General features: G+C 46.1%; 1 protein-coding gene across 2 annotated transcripts in view; it reads left to right on the top strand.

Annotated features, from left to right (window-relative positions):
- Positions 1 to 16,867, top strand: part of SLC1A2 (solute carrier family 1 member 2) — a 144,851-nt gene that overhangs the window by 110,775 nt on the left and 17,209 nt on the right. For both annotated transcript variants that reach the window (XM_061610772.1, XM_061610771.1), the window contains exons 6-9: positions 45 to 171; positions 3,505 to 3,738; positions 5,079 to 5,273; positions 5,994 to 6,128. In XM_061610772.1, coding sequence (XP_061466756.1) covers positions 45 to 171; positions 3,505 to 3,738; positions 5,079 to 5,273; positions 5,994 to 6,128 — 691 coding nt within the window. The remainder of the gene's footprint in view (positions 1 to 44; positions 172 to 3,504; positions 3,739 to 5,078; positions 5,274 to 5,993; positions 6,129 to 16,867) is intronic.

Here is a 16,867-nt window from a genome sequence, read left to right as displayed (position 1 = left end):
GAGAGAGCCTTAGCAGCTTTTAAATTTTAGCATTCTTTCATCAGGTCTCATTGGGTTTTTCATTGCTTTTGGTATTGCAATGGGCAAGATGGGAGAGCAAGCCAAGATGATGGTGGATTTCTTCAATATCTTAAATGAGATTGTAATGAAGTTGGTAACAATGATCATGTGGTAAGTCAAAGTCATCATCCACTGGGACACATTAAATCCTGTTGTATCCTGGGTATCCTTTTTATACCTTATCTACAGTTTCTGCAGTTGCATTTTTCAATATATTGGTCTGAAAGTATGGTAATTGTTTCAACTATTTCTTTTCAAATTTGTATCCAGCCCTTACTCTAGAGCAGCCTTTCCCAGCCAGTGTGCCTCCAGATGTTGTTGGACCACAACTCCCATCAGCCTCAGCGAGCATTGCCAATGGTTAGGAAAGATGGGAGTTGTGGTCCAACAACATCTGGAGGCACACTGGTTGGGAAAGGTTGCTCTAGACAGCTCAGAATGGCATACATAAAAGGTACTCCATTTTATCCTCACAACTGCTAGACAGAGGGAGCATGTGTGAGACTGTGGCTGCTTTCACACATGAGGCTGATTGCGTTAGTTTAACAGATTAAAAAGGTAGTGCTGCTGTCCCGATTTCTAAGATCCCTTTCACACTTCAATACCTCTTGCGTTGAGGAACAGCAGCTTTTTCAGGCGATATACCAGCATTTCGCACAATGGTCTTTCACATGGCTTGTTTTTGTCCCTCACCCATGAGCACTGTTCCCCACTGTGTAGGAGGTCTAAGATCTTGTCCCATCATCATGCAAGCCCTCTCCCTTTAGGATCTGACCTTTTAAATTGTTTTAGTTGTATCGAGGCAGGGGTATGTGTGGGAAATGCTGCTATCTGTGCCAATGCCGGAATACCGGTACAGCGTTTGTCAGGCAACCCCCCCCAAACCCTGCTTGATTAAAGGGCAGGAACGCACTGCATGCTGGGGTGCCTGTCATGTGAGCGGCTGCAGCTAAGCGAAAAACTCCAGCTTTCTTCTGGGTTCCCAGCCTAGCTAACGGATTATTTCTGGTATCATTTATCACAGAAATTTGCACTAAACTTGCACTACATTCCACTAGAATTCCGGAGCTACCTTGTGTGTCATGTGAAAGATCAAATATAATGCGCAAATTACCAGGTTAGACATCGTCAGAATAACAGAATAAAGTGCAGTGTGAAAGCACCCTGAGCCAAGCTCAGCCAGTGGACTTAACGGCAAGTTGGGAGATTAGGATCGAGATCCCTTTAGTCTACTTCCCAAGTGCCACACCACACCTCATCTCATTAGAAAATCAAAAGTGGCTGTTGCTTTGTTTTTTGTATTTTAATTTAATTTACTGCCTGATGCTCAGATTTTTCTTCTGTCAGAAACTATTGCGTTGGCCTCAAAAGAACTAGATCCTTATACAGCCACTGTCCTTCATCACTGCTGGGACCCATTCCCAGACTCTCAAATGATGCGGCAGCACAGGACTTATCCTCAACCCATACTCTTGTTCATTTGCATAGATGGGAACGTTTAGTCTATGGTGATAAATTCCCGTCTTTCATATACAAAGGGACATTCTATCCCCTTATTTATTACTACTCTCTAAGGAAAAGATCCATCCTCTCCAGCAGCTTCAGTGATTTATGAAACTCTTGTGAGTACCATAAGAACATAAAACAAAACTGGACATCTGCTAAGGTTGCTTTGTAACCCTTTTGTAAGGATTATCCTCAGTGAACATTTCAGGAAGCAGACTGCATGGCACCTGAGAAAATGGTGTGCAAAACAGCAGTTGTGAGAGGCTGATAGATTCCTGATTGATTGCTGCTTCTGGGTGATACTTAGATAGTTCACAAAAAGGTCAGATGGAAAGCGGACGTTATTTTTTTAAAAGCCCCATTCCAGTTTTCTCATCTATCTATCTATCTATCTATCTATCTATCTATCTATCTATCTATCTATCTATCTATCTATCTATCTATCTATCTATCTATCTATCTATCTATCTATCTATCTATCTATCTGTCTGTCTGTCTGTCTGTCTGTCTGTCTGTCTGTCTGTCTGTCTGTCTGTCCATCCCTTTAAGCCACCTGTTGCTGATCATCATCATCATCCAACACAGCAGCTGGAGGACCTGGGGGTTGGGGAACACACCAGAAACTGCTTGGGAGGCTGGATATAGAGCACAGGCCATGGAGTTGCCATCCCCCGCTTTAAGGACATTGTGGACACCTTCCCTACTCTCTCTGTCTACATTGATTCCCAACTGGAAGTTTCTCAGTAGCTTGTGACTGGGTTCTGTGTGGAGGCAGGGCCAACAGAACGAAAACAACAGAATGAAATTTAACAGTGATAACTGCAAAGTTCTACACCTAGGAAAAAGAAACCAAATGCACAGTTATAAGATGGGGGATACTTGGCTCAGCAATACTACATGCGAGAAGGATCTTGGAATTGTTGTTGATCACAAGCTGAATATGAGCCAGCAGTGTGATGTGGCTGCAAAAAACTCAAATGCTTCTTTAGGCTGCCTTAACAGAAGTATAGTTTCCAAATCATGTGAAGTACTAGTTCCCTTCTATTCAGCACTGGTTAGACTTCATCTTGATACTGCATCCAGTTCTGGACACTGCACTTTAAGAAGGATGCAGATAAACTGGAACAAGGATCAGATGAGGGTGACAAGGATGATCAGGGGATGGACAACAAAGCCCTGTGAAACTGAAATAACGGTATTTTTAGCTTTGAGAAGGAGGAAATATGATAGTATTAATCAAGTACTTGAAAGGTTGTCACACAGACGAGGGGCAGGATCTCTTCTTGATCATCCCAGAGTGCAGGACACAGAATAATGGACTGAAGTTACAGGAAGCCAGATTTTGGCTGAACATCAGAAAAAAATTCCTAACTGTTAAGAGTGGTATGACAATGGAACCAATTATCCAAGGAGGTGGTGGGCTCTCCAGTATTGGAGGCATTCAAGAGGCAGCTGGACAGCCACCTGTCAGGTATACTCTAACTTGGATTCCTGCAATGAGCAGAGGGCTGGACTTGATGGCACTTTCCAGCTCTACTATTCAATGATTCTATGATTCTAAGATTAGCAAATTGAATTTGTGAATCAATTCTATGTGGGCTGAAAACTTGTCGTTCAGTCTTTGTTTGGGGCACAGCTTTTTTGTTGTTGTTACAATGTTTACACTGAATTGTTACATGGATGCTACAAAAAGTATGAAATTTGAAATGATAGGAAGTGGAGCATATTAGACAATACAACTACTTTGACAATTAAATAAACATTAAGCATGAAGAGAAGCACAAGTAAGATTTTACTGGAGCACTGGTATACTTTAGTCAAGTCCTGATATGTCCCCCATCCCAGAACAGTAATTGCCTTAATGATGCCATTCTTGTTTTGAGACACAGACATCTGTAATTGCATTCCTGTATCCTTTTATGCTGTGTTTTCTTCTAGGTATTCTCCACTGGGCATTGCCTGCCTCATCTGTGGAAAAATCATTGCAATCAAGGACTTGGAAGTAGTTGCTAGACAACTCGGAATGTACATGGTAACTGTGATCATAGGCCTTGTCATCCATGGAGGGATCTTCTTGCCTTTGTTGTACTTTGTAATAACAAGGAAAAATCCCTTCCCATTCTTTGCTGGAATCTTTCAGGCATGGATTACTGCTCTAGGCACTGCTTCAAGGTATTTGATATAAAATGCAGATACTTACAGAGTTAACAATGCATTCCAAGCCACTGTAAATACTTTGCCTTCAGTACATGCTCAAGTGGATGTTCAAACCCTCATTGTGTGGATTTCAAGGAAAAACCTCAGTGCACTTCTAGTAGATTTAGATTTGGGGGAAGATTGTATAAATAAATGAACCAGAACTGAGGTTAGCAATCAGTTAACCCAAACATGAAGACAATGTATAAATCAAACATACCAGATTACACATGCACAAACACCCAGAGCTGGTTCATAGCATTGATTGATGTGGTTGCAGCCATTGGGCTCAGCTGGCGTAGACCATGTGGTGCTCCAGTTAGGTGCCTTATTTTTACTGTGTGAGACTTAAATGACTTACTTTTATTTCATTGGGTCATCCATTCACAACTTTGATGCACAATGCATCAATAAATATGCATGGAGATGACAGCCTATGACAGACACCCTCTCCCAAGCCCAGCACCTCAGGCCTAGTTCACCTGCCCCTAAATCCAGTCCTGAACTCTTTAGCACCAATCTCTGTAACTGCTAGGCCTTTTCTGGTTTTCGTCTTCAGAAGTCTCTCTCCAATCAGGCAAGACTTTCCACTTGGACTTTTAGACAAGGTCTTTCCCAACACGTTTCAGACAGATGTGCCCCTGCAGCTGTCACATAACTTTCAACCCCCTCTCTTTCCCAGGCATCTTTACCAATTGTCCGCTCCTTCTCTGAGTTCTATAGTCCACATGTCAACCAGCAGCACTGTCAGATATTTGAAAAATTAAATCGCATACATGAGGGGGGGTGATTTTCTTCTAATAAGGAGTTGAGGTTAAAGCTGTTCCTCTCCAGCTACAATCCCAACAAAAATCTCTCTAGAAACTATGAGCCTTAAGGAATAAAGATCCCATTGATGCCAGTGGGAGATCTTATTTAATGGCTCATTGCTGTATGGGAGGGGGGCAATTTTTGTCAGGGCTGGAGCTGAAGATGGAAGGGCAAACCTCCCTGCATGCTGTGGTTCTGAGGAAGATTGCTACCAAGCCTTCCAATGCATTTATTCACATCTACTTGGGCTCTCATTCTGCAGTTGTCACGGTATATGCATTTAAAGGGGCATGGACAAACTTTGTTCCACGTACAGTACTGTGTATAACCAGATTTATAACCTTAGAATTTATACACTTGCATCATTCCCAGGGCAGAGGAGGAAGACGTTCAACTGTGGCTGGTTGATGGGTGGTGAGGGGACTGCTTGCCACCCCAGAGTGGCACTAGAGCTATTTTGTCCCATGAAGTCTGAATCTAATATTTCATTTTGCTTGGGCCTTCAGTGCTGGTACACTACCTGTCACTTTTCGCTGCCTTGAAGAAAACTTGGGCATTGATAAACGTGTGACAAGATTTGTCTTGCCAGTTGGGGCCACTATTAACATGGATGGGACTGCTCTTTATGAAGCTGTGGCAGCCATCTTTATAGCACAGATGAATGGAGTTGTGTTGGATGGTGGACAGATAGTCACTGTCAGGTGGGTTTCTTGTCCTAAGCTGGAGATATTGATTAAAGATTTTAATTGTACCTGATTGTCAATAGTTGTGTGTTAATAAAAGCTTTGAACATGCTTTAAACTCAGATAGAAATAGGGATAGAAAGATCTGTCAGTTTCGGTTCTTGTAGTTTCTTATTTTTCTAATCTTCAATTCAGTTCTCCACATTTCTGCAGCAATTTGTTTTTTTTTTAAATCCTCATGAAAATTCTCCAGCATTTTAGTATAAATTTTTCCTAACACATTTTTGTAGACAGTTTTGATTAGTGTACACAGTTTTACAAGCCATTTCTCATCATATAATGCATTTTTGCATGTTATGAATATGGGAATTGCTTGATAACTTCAGATTCTATAGAAATAGATTATTATTTCAGTGTAGATTGTACTATTTTGTATTTTAGTGGCTTCTAGGAATGGGCGAGAATTTCAATTCAGTTCACATTTCAAGCCAAATCTATCAAATCTGCACTTTCCGAAAAAATATGAAAACCGAAACACAGCCATCCTTTGAAATTCACACTTATTTGAATTTTGCCGTGCAGTTTGCCAACCAAACAATGTTTACAAAATGCATATATTAGGGGAAAGCGTGCATAAAAATTAATGTATCAGTGAAAATAACATGCAAAAATGCATTATATGATGAGAAATACTAAGAGAAAACTCAATTAAACAAGCAGATTTATTTAATTTTACAGTCTGACTGCTACGCTTGCGAGTGTTGGAGCTGCAAGTATACCCAGTGCAGGACTGGTGACCATGCTTCTCATCCTCACCGCAGTGGGTCTTCCCACACAGGACATCAGCTTACTTGTTGCTGTAGATTGGCTCTTGTAAGTAACATCAAAGATACATATAACCTTTCTCAAACAGTGATGCTGTGGATTAACTGTTCACTTAGCTGCCATCTCCATCGTAATCAATAATACTTGATATGAGAATCACTCTTGAGTCTGCACTCGCTGACAGATGTCTGTGCAATAATGCATTTAAAGGAAATGTATAAGTATTGTTTCTTTTGTTGCAAAATTATGCACTGGATAATAAATTCTACTCATAGCTGTTGGGTGCAGTTTATTCTGCAATTCCCTGACTATTTCAGATTTCTCTTCTTATCCTGGAATGCTGCAAAATTGGCGTAATGGATAAAAAACTGGACCGTAGTTCCAAACACAAGGCTTTGCACGCAACTGTAGGAAGCAGCATGAGTTGAAGCAGGAACTGCTGAAGTGCTTCAAGGTGCTTTGGTGATCCAGATGGCCATAAAACACTGCAGACAAACATCTGCTAAAAATGAAAGTAATGCCTCTAAGTTTACCATATGAGGAATCATGTCAGAGTGGTTGATGGGGTAAGGGAGAACAAACACTAAAATGGGGCGAGGGCAGAGGGAGAGCTCCATTGTGACTGACAGGCCAAGCTTGTAATCAGAGGGAATGATTTTATCCAGAAAGCAAATCCCTTTTAGTTCTTCTCCACCCACCCACCTCAACGTAAATTTTAAGATACTTCATACTGATGTGTAGGGAAGATTAAGTAATTCCCTTTCCCCCCTCCAAAACTGTAAATGCTGTCCTTATGGGAAAACTATAACTATATTTCTGAATTTGGAAGGATGCATGCCATCACTCTGGAGGGGCTACTGTGCCAGCAGACATCATTTATTTTTGTCAAAAGATAAAAAGGTATCGCCAGTTTTTGATTTCCTAGTAGTGAAGGGGAGGATGAAGTTGAATAGGGCAGCCTGTGAAGCACCTCAGAACAAGACAGACTGTTTTATGAAGCACTGGAATGGAACCTGAACCAAATCTTGTCATCGGTGCATGCCCCTGAGCCCCTAATTTTTAGCTCCTGCAAAGCAAAAGACATGCCTAAGCCTCTTTGCAAAGTTTTCACATTTGCCTTTCGGGGGGAGGATGATTATTTAATATTCACCCACACTTATTGTGTAGTAGTATTTGCAGAAAATAATGTATAATCACTACCTGATCGCAGGCAAACACAGCATAGGAAAAATACATCCTGGTTGTTAGGGAAAAGGAAGGGCAAACTATGGAGATTCCAAGGACTAGGAGAAAAAAACAAGACAGGAGGAGGGAAGGTGCACTAAAAGGGAGGACAAAACAGCATTTAGCGCTCTAGGTATTCCTAATGCCTGGTGTCCAAACAACTCGCTTATCAATCACAGCTCTGACTTCACTCATTGGTTAATATCACTGACAGGCAGGAGCAGCCAGTCTGGCTCATTTCACAGAAATTGCTTAGAAGAGTATCTTCACATTTTGCTCCATAAGTTTCGTTCCAGGAGGCCTAGAGACTTGCATTTATTTTTAAGTGAACGCTCAGATCCTGGGCCACCTGCTGGGGGTACCAATGAAGCCCTTTGCAGATGCTAGGGCAGCCATGGGTGCTGGTTTGGTGACCCTCCCCCAGCCTATTGAGAGGCCTGAGGGCCAGATAGAGAGACCTAGAGAGTTACATTCAACCCTTGGGCCTGAAGTTCCCTACCTCTGTTTTAAATGCATATCTATAATGGAATACAAATCAGCAAGGACTTGCAACCAGTACCAGGATGTTAAATTAGTGCATGCGATTGTTCTTTCAAGGAACTGTGGGGGTGATCTTTAGCTGGCCCGTGACACCCAGGAGACACGAGCGGGGATTTGAACTCTCAGACTCTGGACTCCCAGCCAGGCTGTCCTCCCTGGTGTGCTATACCAGCTTACATTTTGCGGCCTATTGCCGAAATAAAACACAAACACCATTCATTGGGTTAAATCATGGGCCACTTTATTAAACGGAATCAATTGGAATAATGAACCTGCAGAGGGGAAATCAAGTGCGGGAGCATTCTGATGATCCAGGCAAAGCCTGCTTGCAGCCATAGGGCGATCAAACCTTGCCTGAGCCCGGGGCTGCCCTGTGCCAGACCCCCAGCTCAGGCCACACCCAGAAGATGTGTAGGGGGTCCAACCCGCATCACCGCCCCCCGGAGCCGTGAAACTCCGAGCGGATGAGGCACGTTGGCCCCAAAGGCGGCCCGTGTTCTGCCCCCCGGGCCGTATAGCCCTGAGCTGCAGGCCCCCGGACCGCCAATCGCCCCCAAAGGTGCCTAAAGGTGTCACCTAGCTGCCCTTTCCCTTTAAACCTTTTCCCGCACTTCTTTGCCACAAGTGACCGTTGACATATTGAAGCTAAAAACACACCAATCAGCCTATTAACCCCAAAGGCACCCGTGCTAACCCTTGACCCGTCCCCCCAACCACAGTGTGGAGTAGGCAAAAGAAACCTGCCAGCAAAGCGAGGCAGGCAGGCCAAAAATTCCTAGTCGGCCCCGTAGCGACCAAATGAATCACACTGCAGTAGAGGGAGGGTCGGGCGGGCGCCGCCAAAATTCAAAGGAGGGCGGGAGGCTGGTGGAGTGGCCTTAAATGGCCTTCAGCTGCCCCGCCTCCTTACTGTGCGTCACGACGGCGCGCTGGCGCGCCACGTGCGCACGGACACACCCTTGATGGCGGCCTGGCTTCGGCAGCAGCCGCAAACACGCCCCTTTGCCCGGCAGGTACCGGGCACGGAACGGGATTGCGGCCTATTGCCGAAATAAAACACAAACACCATTCATTGGGTTAAATCATGGGCCACTTTATTAAACGGAATCAATTGGAATAATGAACCTGCAGAGGGGAAATCAAGTGCGGGAGCATTCTGATGATCCAGGCAAAGCCTGCTTGCAGCCATAGGGCGATCAAACCTTGCCTGAGCCCGGGGCTGCCCTGTGCCAGACCCCCAGCTCAGGCCACACCCAGAAGATGTGTAGGGGGTCCAACCCGCATCACCGCCCCCCGGAGCCGTGAAACTCCGAGCGGATGAGGCACGTTGGCCCCAAAGGCGGCCCGTGTTCTGCCCCCCGGGCCGTATAGCCCTGAGCTGCAGGCCCCCGGACCGCCAATCGCCCCCAAAGGTGCCTAAAGGTGTCACCTAGCTGCCCTTTCCCTTTAAACCTTTTCCCGCACTTCTTTGCCACAAAAGGGGGACAAGCCTCTGCTTAGTCTCCCTTTACCCCACACCCGATAAGAATCTCATGCAGACCCCTCTGCAGGTCCCTCAGGAGGATGGCATCGTTGCCTCCCGAACTGCATGTCCAAGCATGTCTGCCACTGAGTGCCTTGCCCTCCATGTCCGACCACAGCAGACAACCCAAGGCTACCGAGGCCTCGACTGCATGTCCTCACATGCCTGCCACTGAGGGCCTTGCCCTCCATGTCTGACCACAGCAGACGACCCAAGGCTACCGTGGCCTCAACTGCATGTCCTCACATGCCTGCCACTGAGGGCCTTGCCCTCCATGTCTGACCACAGCAGACGACCCGAGGCTACCAAGGCCTCAGCTGCATGTCCTCACATGCCTGCCACTGAGGGCCTTGCCCTTCCTGTCTGACCATAGCAGACGACCAGAGGCTATTGTGGCCTCAACTGCATGTTCTCACATGTCTTGCCCTTCAGTAACCTTCTGCCCAGAACCTGCTGGAACGACATGGGTAGGAGACCATTCCAGCGCATACTCTGTCGACCCAGTCACCAAACCATGGCCCACCATCAGAGGCCCAGCTGTGAACCAATGTGCGTTTGCGGCCCCAAGGCCAGCCTATGAGCTCATGCCATGGCTGCAGAGTAGACTGCGCGTCTGCTCCATCCCCGTCCAGCAACCTGCCAAAAACAGAAACAATCGTGAACAGTTGGGTCCCAGACCTTCAGACTCGCCCCTGCGGTGAATGTATTCCATGCGCCCCCTACTTCCACCTCCTAACGGCCTGCACCTGCATATACAAAACCAAATAGACCGTCCCAGGTAGGCAATTCCACTGCCAGGTAGGCAACCCCAATTCCGGAGGGGCATGGCCCTCAAACCCCCATGGGTCCGCTCCCAGGCATCGCGACACTAGACCGAAACTTTATGAGGGAAGATCGCTCCCCCTGAATATCAGGCAACCAGGCCTATAGCTTCCGGCCAAAAACACTATGTCGCCGTCATGGGGAAGTGTCCAGTCCAGGGGAGGGTAAAATAATGTGGAATGACTCTTGTACCCCTGGTCTGCCTGGAAACAAACCTTGGACCCCAGGATGGCTCGAAGGGAAGTCTGACCTGGCCCCAAACACCCCCACCCCCCATCCGGAAGGCTCCAAAATTAAGTGTGAGGGGTGCTACATGTAACCGCTGAGCTTTGAAGCATGATGGTCACAGGGCACCTCCCTGATCAACAATCCCTGGCGGGTCAGGTGAACATGGAGGGTGAGGATAAGGGGTATGGGGGTGTGCATGGGCCAGCTGGCCAGCACATGACATATCCCAAGACATGTGAATGGTCCTAAAGGCCCCCTGCAAGCCTACCTTGCGACACACTGGCAGACAAGCTTTACTCCTACCATCTGTGATGAATTCCAGGACGTGATTCCTAGGAATAGGCCACGCTTTGCATAGCCCCTGCCATCCCCCAACTCCCAGGAATCCCCTCCTGCCCTGACCATCTCTGACTCCCCTCCTCCATCTCCCAGTATGCGGTATGGGACTAGCAGAGTCGGTCCTTCCTCTAACTGAAACACCATTGACGCACTGCAGGAACGGAGGGGGCCACACCGCAGGTTGGCGCATAAGGCAGCCAAAACCCTGAACCTGTGGTAAGGCTGTGAAATCCCTGTTATGGCACTATAAACCCCACCGCAGAAGGCCCCCAATACCTGAAGGGCAGAAAGCAAACACTTTCCCAGCCCCTGAAAACTTCAGGATCTTGATCTGCAACAATTCAAGCTTTTCCCAGGCAGCCTACAGCCCTGGGTCCAAAAGTCGATTTTAATACCCTGGAAGGTGAACACTGGGGCAGGATCCTCCACTTCCCCAGCTGCCAAAAGAACTCCCCAGTTCATAGCTACGCTATAAACTGTGCCATCAAGCGCTAACATGCACCCAAAGTCTGCCCTACCCGAGAACTGGACATCATGAAAATAGTGCCCCACCGCTTCTGGGGCCTCTCGTCTCCTGGCTGTCCCTTCCAAGAAGGGGCTGAAGTGCTCCATGCAAGAATACAGCAGCCCATAGGTAATGCTCTGCTGCATAGTTGACCTAAAAAGCAAAACTCAGCAGCTCAAAATCCACCATGTGTAACAGCTGGCAACGCAGGCAGATTAGCTGCCACACTTGCCCATAAGGCATCTCTGCCACAGGTGCGCACTATATTGAATGAAGTGTAGTGCACTGTGCATAGACTATCTGGTATGAAGCCATCACTGACTGACCCCACTTGTATGACGGATGGTGAATCAGGTAGACTTTGCCCACTGCCACTTTGGGCACTATACGGGGGGGGGGCACTGAGAGAGCAGAGGTAGGGGATGATGGGAAGGGGCCAATAACCCTGCCCAACTGTATGTCTTCATCAATTGTCCCCTGGACCAGTGCGTCCATAGGATCCGGAAAACCGCATAATAAAGAAAAACCACATCATAAAATGAGTCTCCCCATAACTGGGCAGTCTGCAAGCAAGGTCCATAGCCCTCGAGCGTAGCTGGGAAGGGACACTTTTCTCAAGCAGCCTCTGCTGGGGGCTGCTTCCCACTCCTTTGGGGGGCCCTGGCCCCACATATCCTTCTGGCTTGTTGTTGTGCCTTTAATAGCAGGTTCGTATTCAGCAGTTATTAGATGGCATGGAGTTAAGCAATGTCATCTTCTAATGTCTGCAGATCAAATGACTCTTAAAAGCACAGGACTAGAGGCCTGTAAAAAAGGTGGGCACCTTATCTACAGACCAGTTTGTAAACTAGCTAAAGAGAAGATGCAAGCAAATGTGCAGCCTGCACGTGATTAATTCCATTATGTTTAAATAATTTACTCAGAGAAATATGAATTGGACCAATTCTATGCATACTTACTTATGAGAAAATCCCCGAGTGTATCGTTACTTCTTCCCCCGGAAGGGGGCATGTGATTGCACACATACAGCAGAATCCTATGTGTGTTTACTCAGAATACCACAGATTAAATGGGTCTTAGGACAGAGGTTTATGGGACTTAACTGATGGAAAGGTTCATATATTTTTACCTGGGTTTTGAAGAACGTATTTGGGGGGGGGAGAAGCTTGACAGTGAAAAAAGGGGGGGATGAGTTCCCTTTGCATTTGGAGTTGAAGTAGTTTTGGAGGTGAGGTTGCAGCACTAACTGGGGGTCCCTACTGGCTCCTGCAGCCTCCTTTCTGTCTCCAGCTGCCCCCCACCCTCATCAAAAAGCCTCTGCTCTTTGTAATTACATTGCATTGCTCCAATCCAAATGGCCGCTACGTTATGACAGAGCATCTTTCTAGGTTATTCTGCAAAAGAAGTGGCGGCCACAGGCAGCAGGAGGGTGTGGGAGTGCAGGCAATTTTTGGGGGGGCCCTCTCATCTCAAGTTCTCCCTAATTGACTAACCCCTTCTCTGAACTTTCCTGGTTTGCAAAACAGTGAGGAAGTGGGATGGCCTTCTCAGTACATCCCTTAATAAAAGCATCCCCTCTCCAGCTGCCCCTGGAATGCCCCCAGTGTCAGATAGCCCACTACCTCTCTAGGTAATTGGTAACTGAAAAGTAACATTTAGTTTAAACTAAAAATACACTTCAGTATCAAGAAAAGGAGTCTATTCCTATTTTGCTTTCTGTAATGGGAAGGGGACCCCAATAGAAGTATCTCCTGGCCCTAACTGGAGGTTTGCCACCCATTACAGCATTGTGAGAGACATGTAGTGAGCAAGCGGCAATGTCAATTGCCACATAAAGTGTGGAACTGGACCTAAATACATAGAAGAGTAGAGAGACAGCTCTTCGTCTATGCATCATCCCTTTACCTGCTGCATTACTATGCTTAGAGAAACAGACAGGAGCTCTCCCTGAATACTTGCCTCTATGTTCTGCACAGAAGCCTGCCTGCATAAATATTTTGTTTAGTTTAAATAGAAAATCCTTAAAATAACCTTTTCCCCTACTGTTCTTTTCAAATTATATTTAATCCATAAAAATGCTGACTGTGATTCACCTTCAGCTAAAGTAAACATTTCTCTCTGCATACTTAAAACACAGACACACATGCCCTGGGTTGCAAGACATATTTGGCCTTTCAATCTCTCTTTTACTATCAGCATAGAATTAAATTTTAAACATTGTCTCTCCCCCTACTCCACATATTCCAGGTTTATGATAGAAAGTCTAGGGTACTATTTAACTAGAAGTAGGTTGTTGTGTTTCCCTTAATCCCAAACATTATTTCTATGATAAATGATGGAATCAGAAGGTGATAGTTTGAAGGAAAGAAACAGGAGAGAGCAGAAGAGCATCAAAGGTGGCCCCATAGCAGTGCAGTTTGTTTAGGCCTGACATGTTCTGAATTAAAGATTCTTCCTCAGGGGTAACTGAAACTGAAACTGTAACTGGAAAGCCACCCGTGCCCCGCTGCGGCTGAAAGTCCTCACGCGTCTCGTCGCAGCCGCAAGGCCGGCCCATCAGAGGCCTCACCGCGGCTGAAAGTCCTCCCGTGCCTCGCCGCCGCTGGAAGTCCCCATGTGCCTCGTCGCAGCCGCGAGGCCGGCCCATCAAAGGCCTCGCCGTGGCCGGAAGGCCTCCCGAGCCTCGCCGCGGCCCGAAGGCCCCTCGCGTCCCGCTGCCGCCGCTGCCCCCGCTAGGCCAGCGCACCAAAGGGCCCGCCGCGGCCGGAAGGCTCCCCGCGGCGCGCAGCAGCCGCCGCCACAAGGCCTCCGCCGCCAAAATTCAAAGGAGGGCGGGAGGCCAAAGGGCCCGCCGCGGCCGGAAGGCTCCCCGCGGCGCGCAGCAGCCGCCGCCACAAGGCCTCCGCCGCCAAAATTCAAAGGAGGGCGGGAGGCTGGTGGAGTGGCCTTAAATGGCCTTCAGCTGCCCCGCCTCCTTACTGTGCGTCACGACGGCGCGCTGGCGCGCCACGTGCGCACGGACACACCCTTGATGGCGGCCTGGCTTCGGCAGCAGCCGCAAACACGCCCCTTTGCCCGGCAGGTACCGGGCACGGAACGGGAATGTGGTGAATAGTGCTGCTGATATTTGCTTCTTAAGAAAAGGTCCCATAGAGCAAGAGAAACTCAGAGCACAAAGAAAGGGCTGCTCAGACCTTAGGGGAACTGGTGATTTATGGTGTAATCCTGTGCAAGTCTTCTCAGAAGCAATTGACAGAGATTTCAAGCTGATTCACACAGCAATTAAAACTAGCTACACTTTAGTTTCACTTTATTATTTAAATAACTACAGCATATTTATTTAAAAAGCATGGTCACATTATAATGTATGATAGATTCCTCCCCCTGATGTCATGTGAACAGTTTCACTATGGAATTCAGAATGCTGGAACACTGATAAGTTTGGGTTTTTTTTACTTTTAAAACATATATAAATCACCCCAGGCTCGTATCCCTCACATAGCCTACCTCTACACAGTTTAGAACTTTAAAGGCCAAAGCCAGTACTTTAAATTGGCCCCAGAAACCAACTCATACAGAATTGCTGTAATGTACTTCTGAATGCTTGGCCTCCACAAGCGTTCTTGCTGTCACATCTGCACCTTTTAAGGTTTCTGAACCATCTTTAAAGGCAGACCCATCAGAGTGCATTACAGTAATCCATCCTGAGTATAACCAATACATATTTCACTTACTTAAGGTTGCTTTCTCTACTTATGGCTGCAAGTGGTGAACCAACCTAAGCTGGTGAAAAGTATTCTTAGCCACTGATAACACCTGCACCTCCCTCAATAGTTTGAGATTGGGAACATTCTCAGATTGGATACCAAACTCTTTAGGGGGAATGCAACTCTTGCTAAGGTAGGCATCCCAAATCTTCCTCCAGACACCTTTTCATAACTTAGCTCGTTGGGATTAGAGGATGCAAACTGGAGGTAGAACTGTGGGATATCTGCACCACAGCCCAAATCTCCAGATGAGTTCATGTAGGTATTAATAAAGCATGAGGGTCAAAATGAACCTTGAAGCACCCAGAGGGCAAGAAGAAAAGAAATTGTCCAGCACCACCTTCTAGATATCTTCCCAAAAAGGACCAGAGTCATCATAATGCATTGCTCTGAATCCTGCCCCAAAAAGTCGACTCGGAATGATATCATGGTTGGTGTCAAAAGCACCTGAGAGAACATAAGAACATCAGAAGAGCCTGCTGGATCAGGCCAGTGGCCCATCTAGTCCAGCATCCTGTTCTCACAGTGGCCAACCGGGTGGCTGGGGGAAGCCTGCAAGCAGGACCCGAGTGCAAGAACACTCTCCCCTCCTGAGGCTTCCGGCAACTGGTTTTCAGAAGCATGCTGCCTCTGACTAGGGTGGCAGAGCACAGCCATCATGGCTAGTAGCCACTGATAGCCCTGTCCTCCATGAATTTGTCTAATCTTCTTTTAAAGCCATCCAAGCTGGTGGCCATTACTGCGTCTTGTGGGAGCAAATTCCATAGTTTAACTATGTGCTGAGTAAAGAAGTACTTCCTTTTGTCTGTCCTGAATCTTCCAACATCCAGCTTCTTTGAATGTCCACGAGTTCTAGTATTAGGAGAGAGGGAGAAGAACTTTTCTCTATCCACTTTCTCAATGCCATGCATAATTTTATACACTTCTATCATGTCTCCTCTGACCTGCCTTTTCTCTAAACTAAAAGAAAAAATACAGGGTCACTGTCCATTCCCTTTCATAAATCATCCACCATGGTAACCGCCATAGTTATGTGGGTGAAGTGACACATCCTCCAAATAAAAGAGATTCTGGCAATAAGAACACATGGCAAACCCAAGCATGCAACCAGTCAGATGTGCTAATTAAAAATAGTAAAGTCAAATTAGAGTATTGTATCTGGTAACTATATCAGAGTATCTTGTCATTCTGCGAAAGTTACCAAAAACAACATAGACATTTATTTTATAATTAAGTGACTGATAGAACTACATACAAGTCCTTAGATACAAGATGTCTGTTTTTTTAGCACTCATGGTAGCAGGCTAAATAGACTGATGTAAATGAAATTTGCGAAGAAGGAATGTATTTTCATAATCAACATTTAAAAAGTAGTCATTCTTCATTACCTAGAATGAAAGCTTAGAAAACCAGCGGTTCACTTAAACTTTGTAAGGCATAAACCTCCTTTTTACTATACTGTGTCAATCTTGATTCAAAATTGCTGTAATTCTGGATTGCAAAGTCCATCTCTAAAATTATATAAAATATGCTGGATATATGTATTTTGCTCTCTATGGATTGGGGGAGAAATATATACAGACTTGAGGGTGTTCACAAGGAAATCATTTTTAAATGTTTTGATCTCTTACTGTTCTTCCCCTCCAAAGTGAACAAAAATGGCATTTTAAAGAACAGTGCTATTTGTCCACAGCTGGAATTAATCCAGTGTCATTAGTGGTAGCCAAGAACTACAAGTTTCCAAAGGGGAAATTGACAAGCTTAGCAAATGTCATGGAAAGGTCTCCGACACACAGATGCTATGCCCTGAGAAATGGGGAATTAGACAGAACAGTCTTGT

This window comes from Rhineura floridana, chromosome 2, assembly GCF_030035675.1.
Source record: "Rhineura floridana isolate rRhiFlo1 chromosome 2, rRhiFlo1.hap2, whole genome shotgun sequence".
In the NCBI taxonomy this organism is placed as follows: domain Eukaryota; kingdom Metazoa; phylum Chordata; class Lepidosauria; order Squamata; family Rhineuridae; genus Rhineura; species Rhineura floridana.
This window is presented reverse-complemented; position numbering and strand designations above follow the sequence as displayed.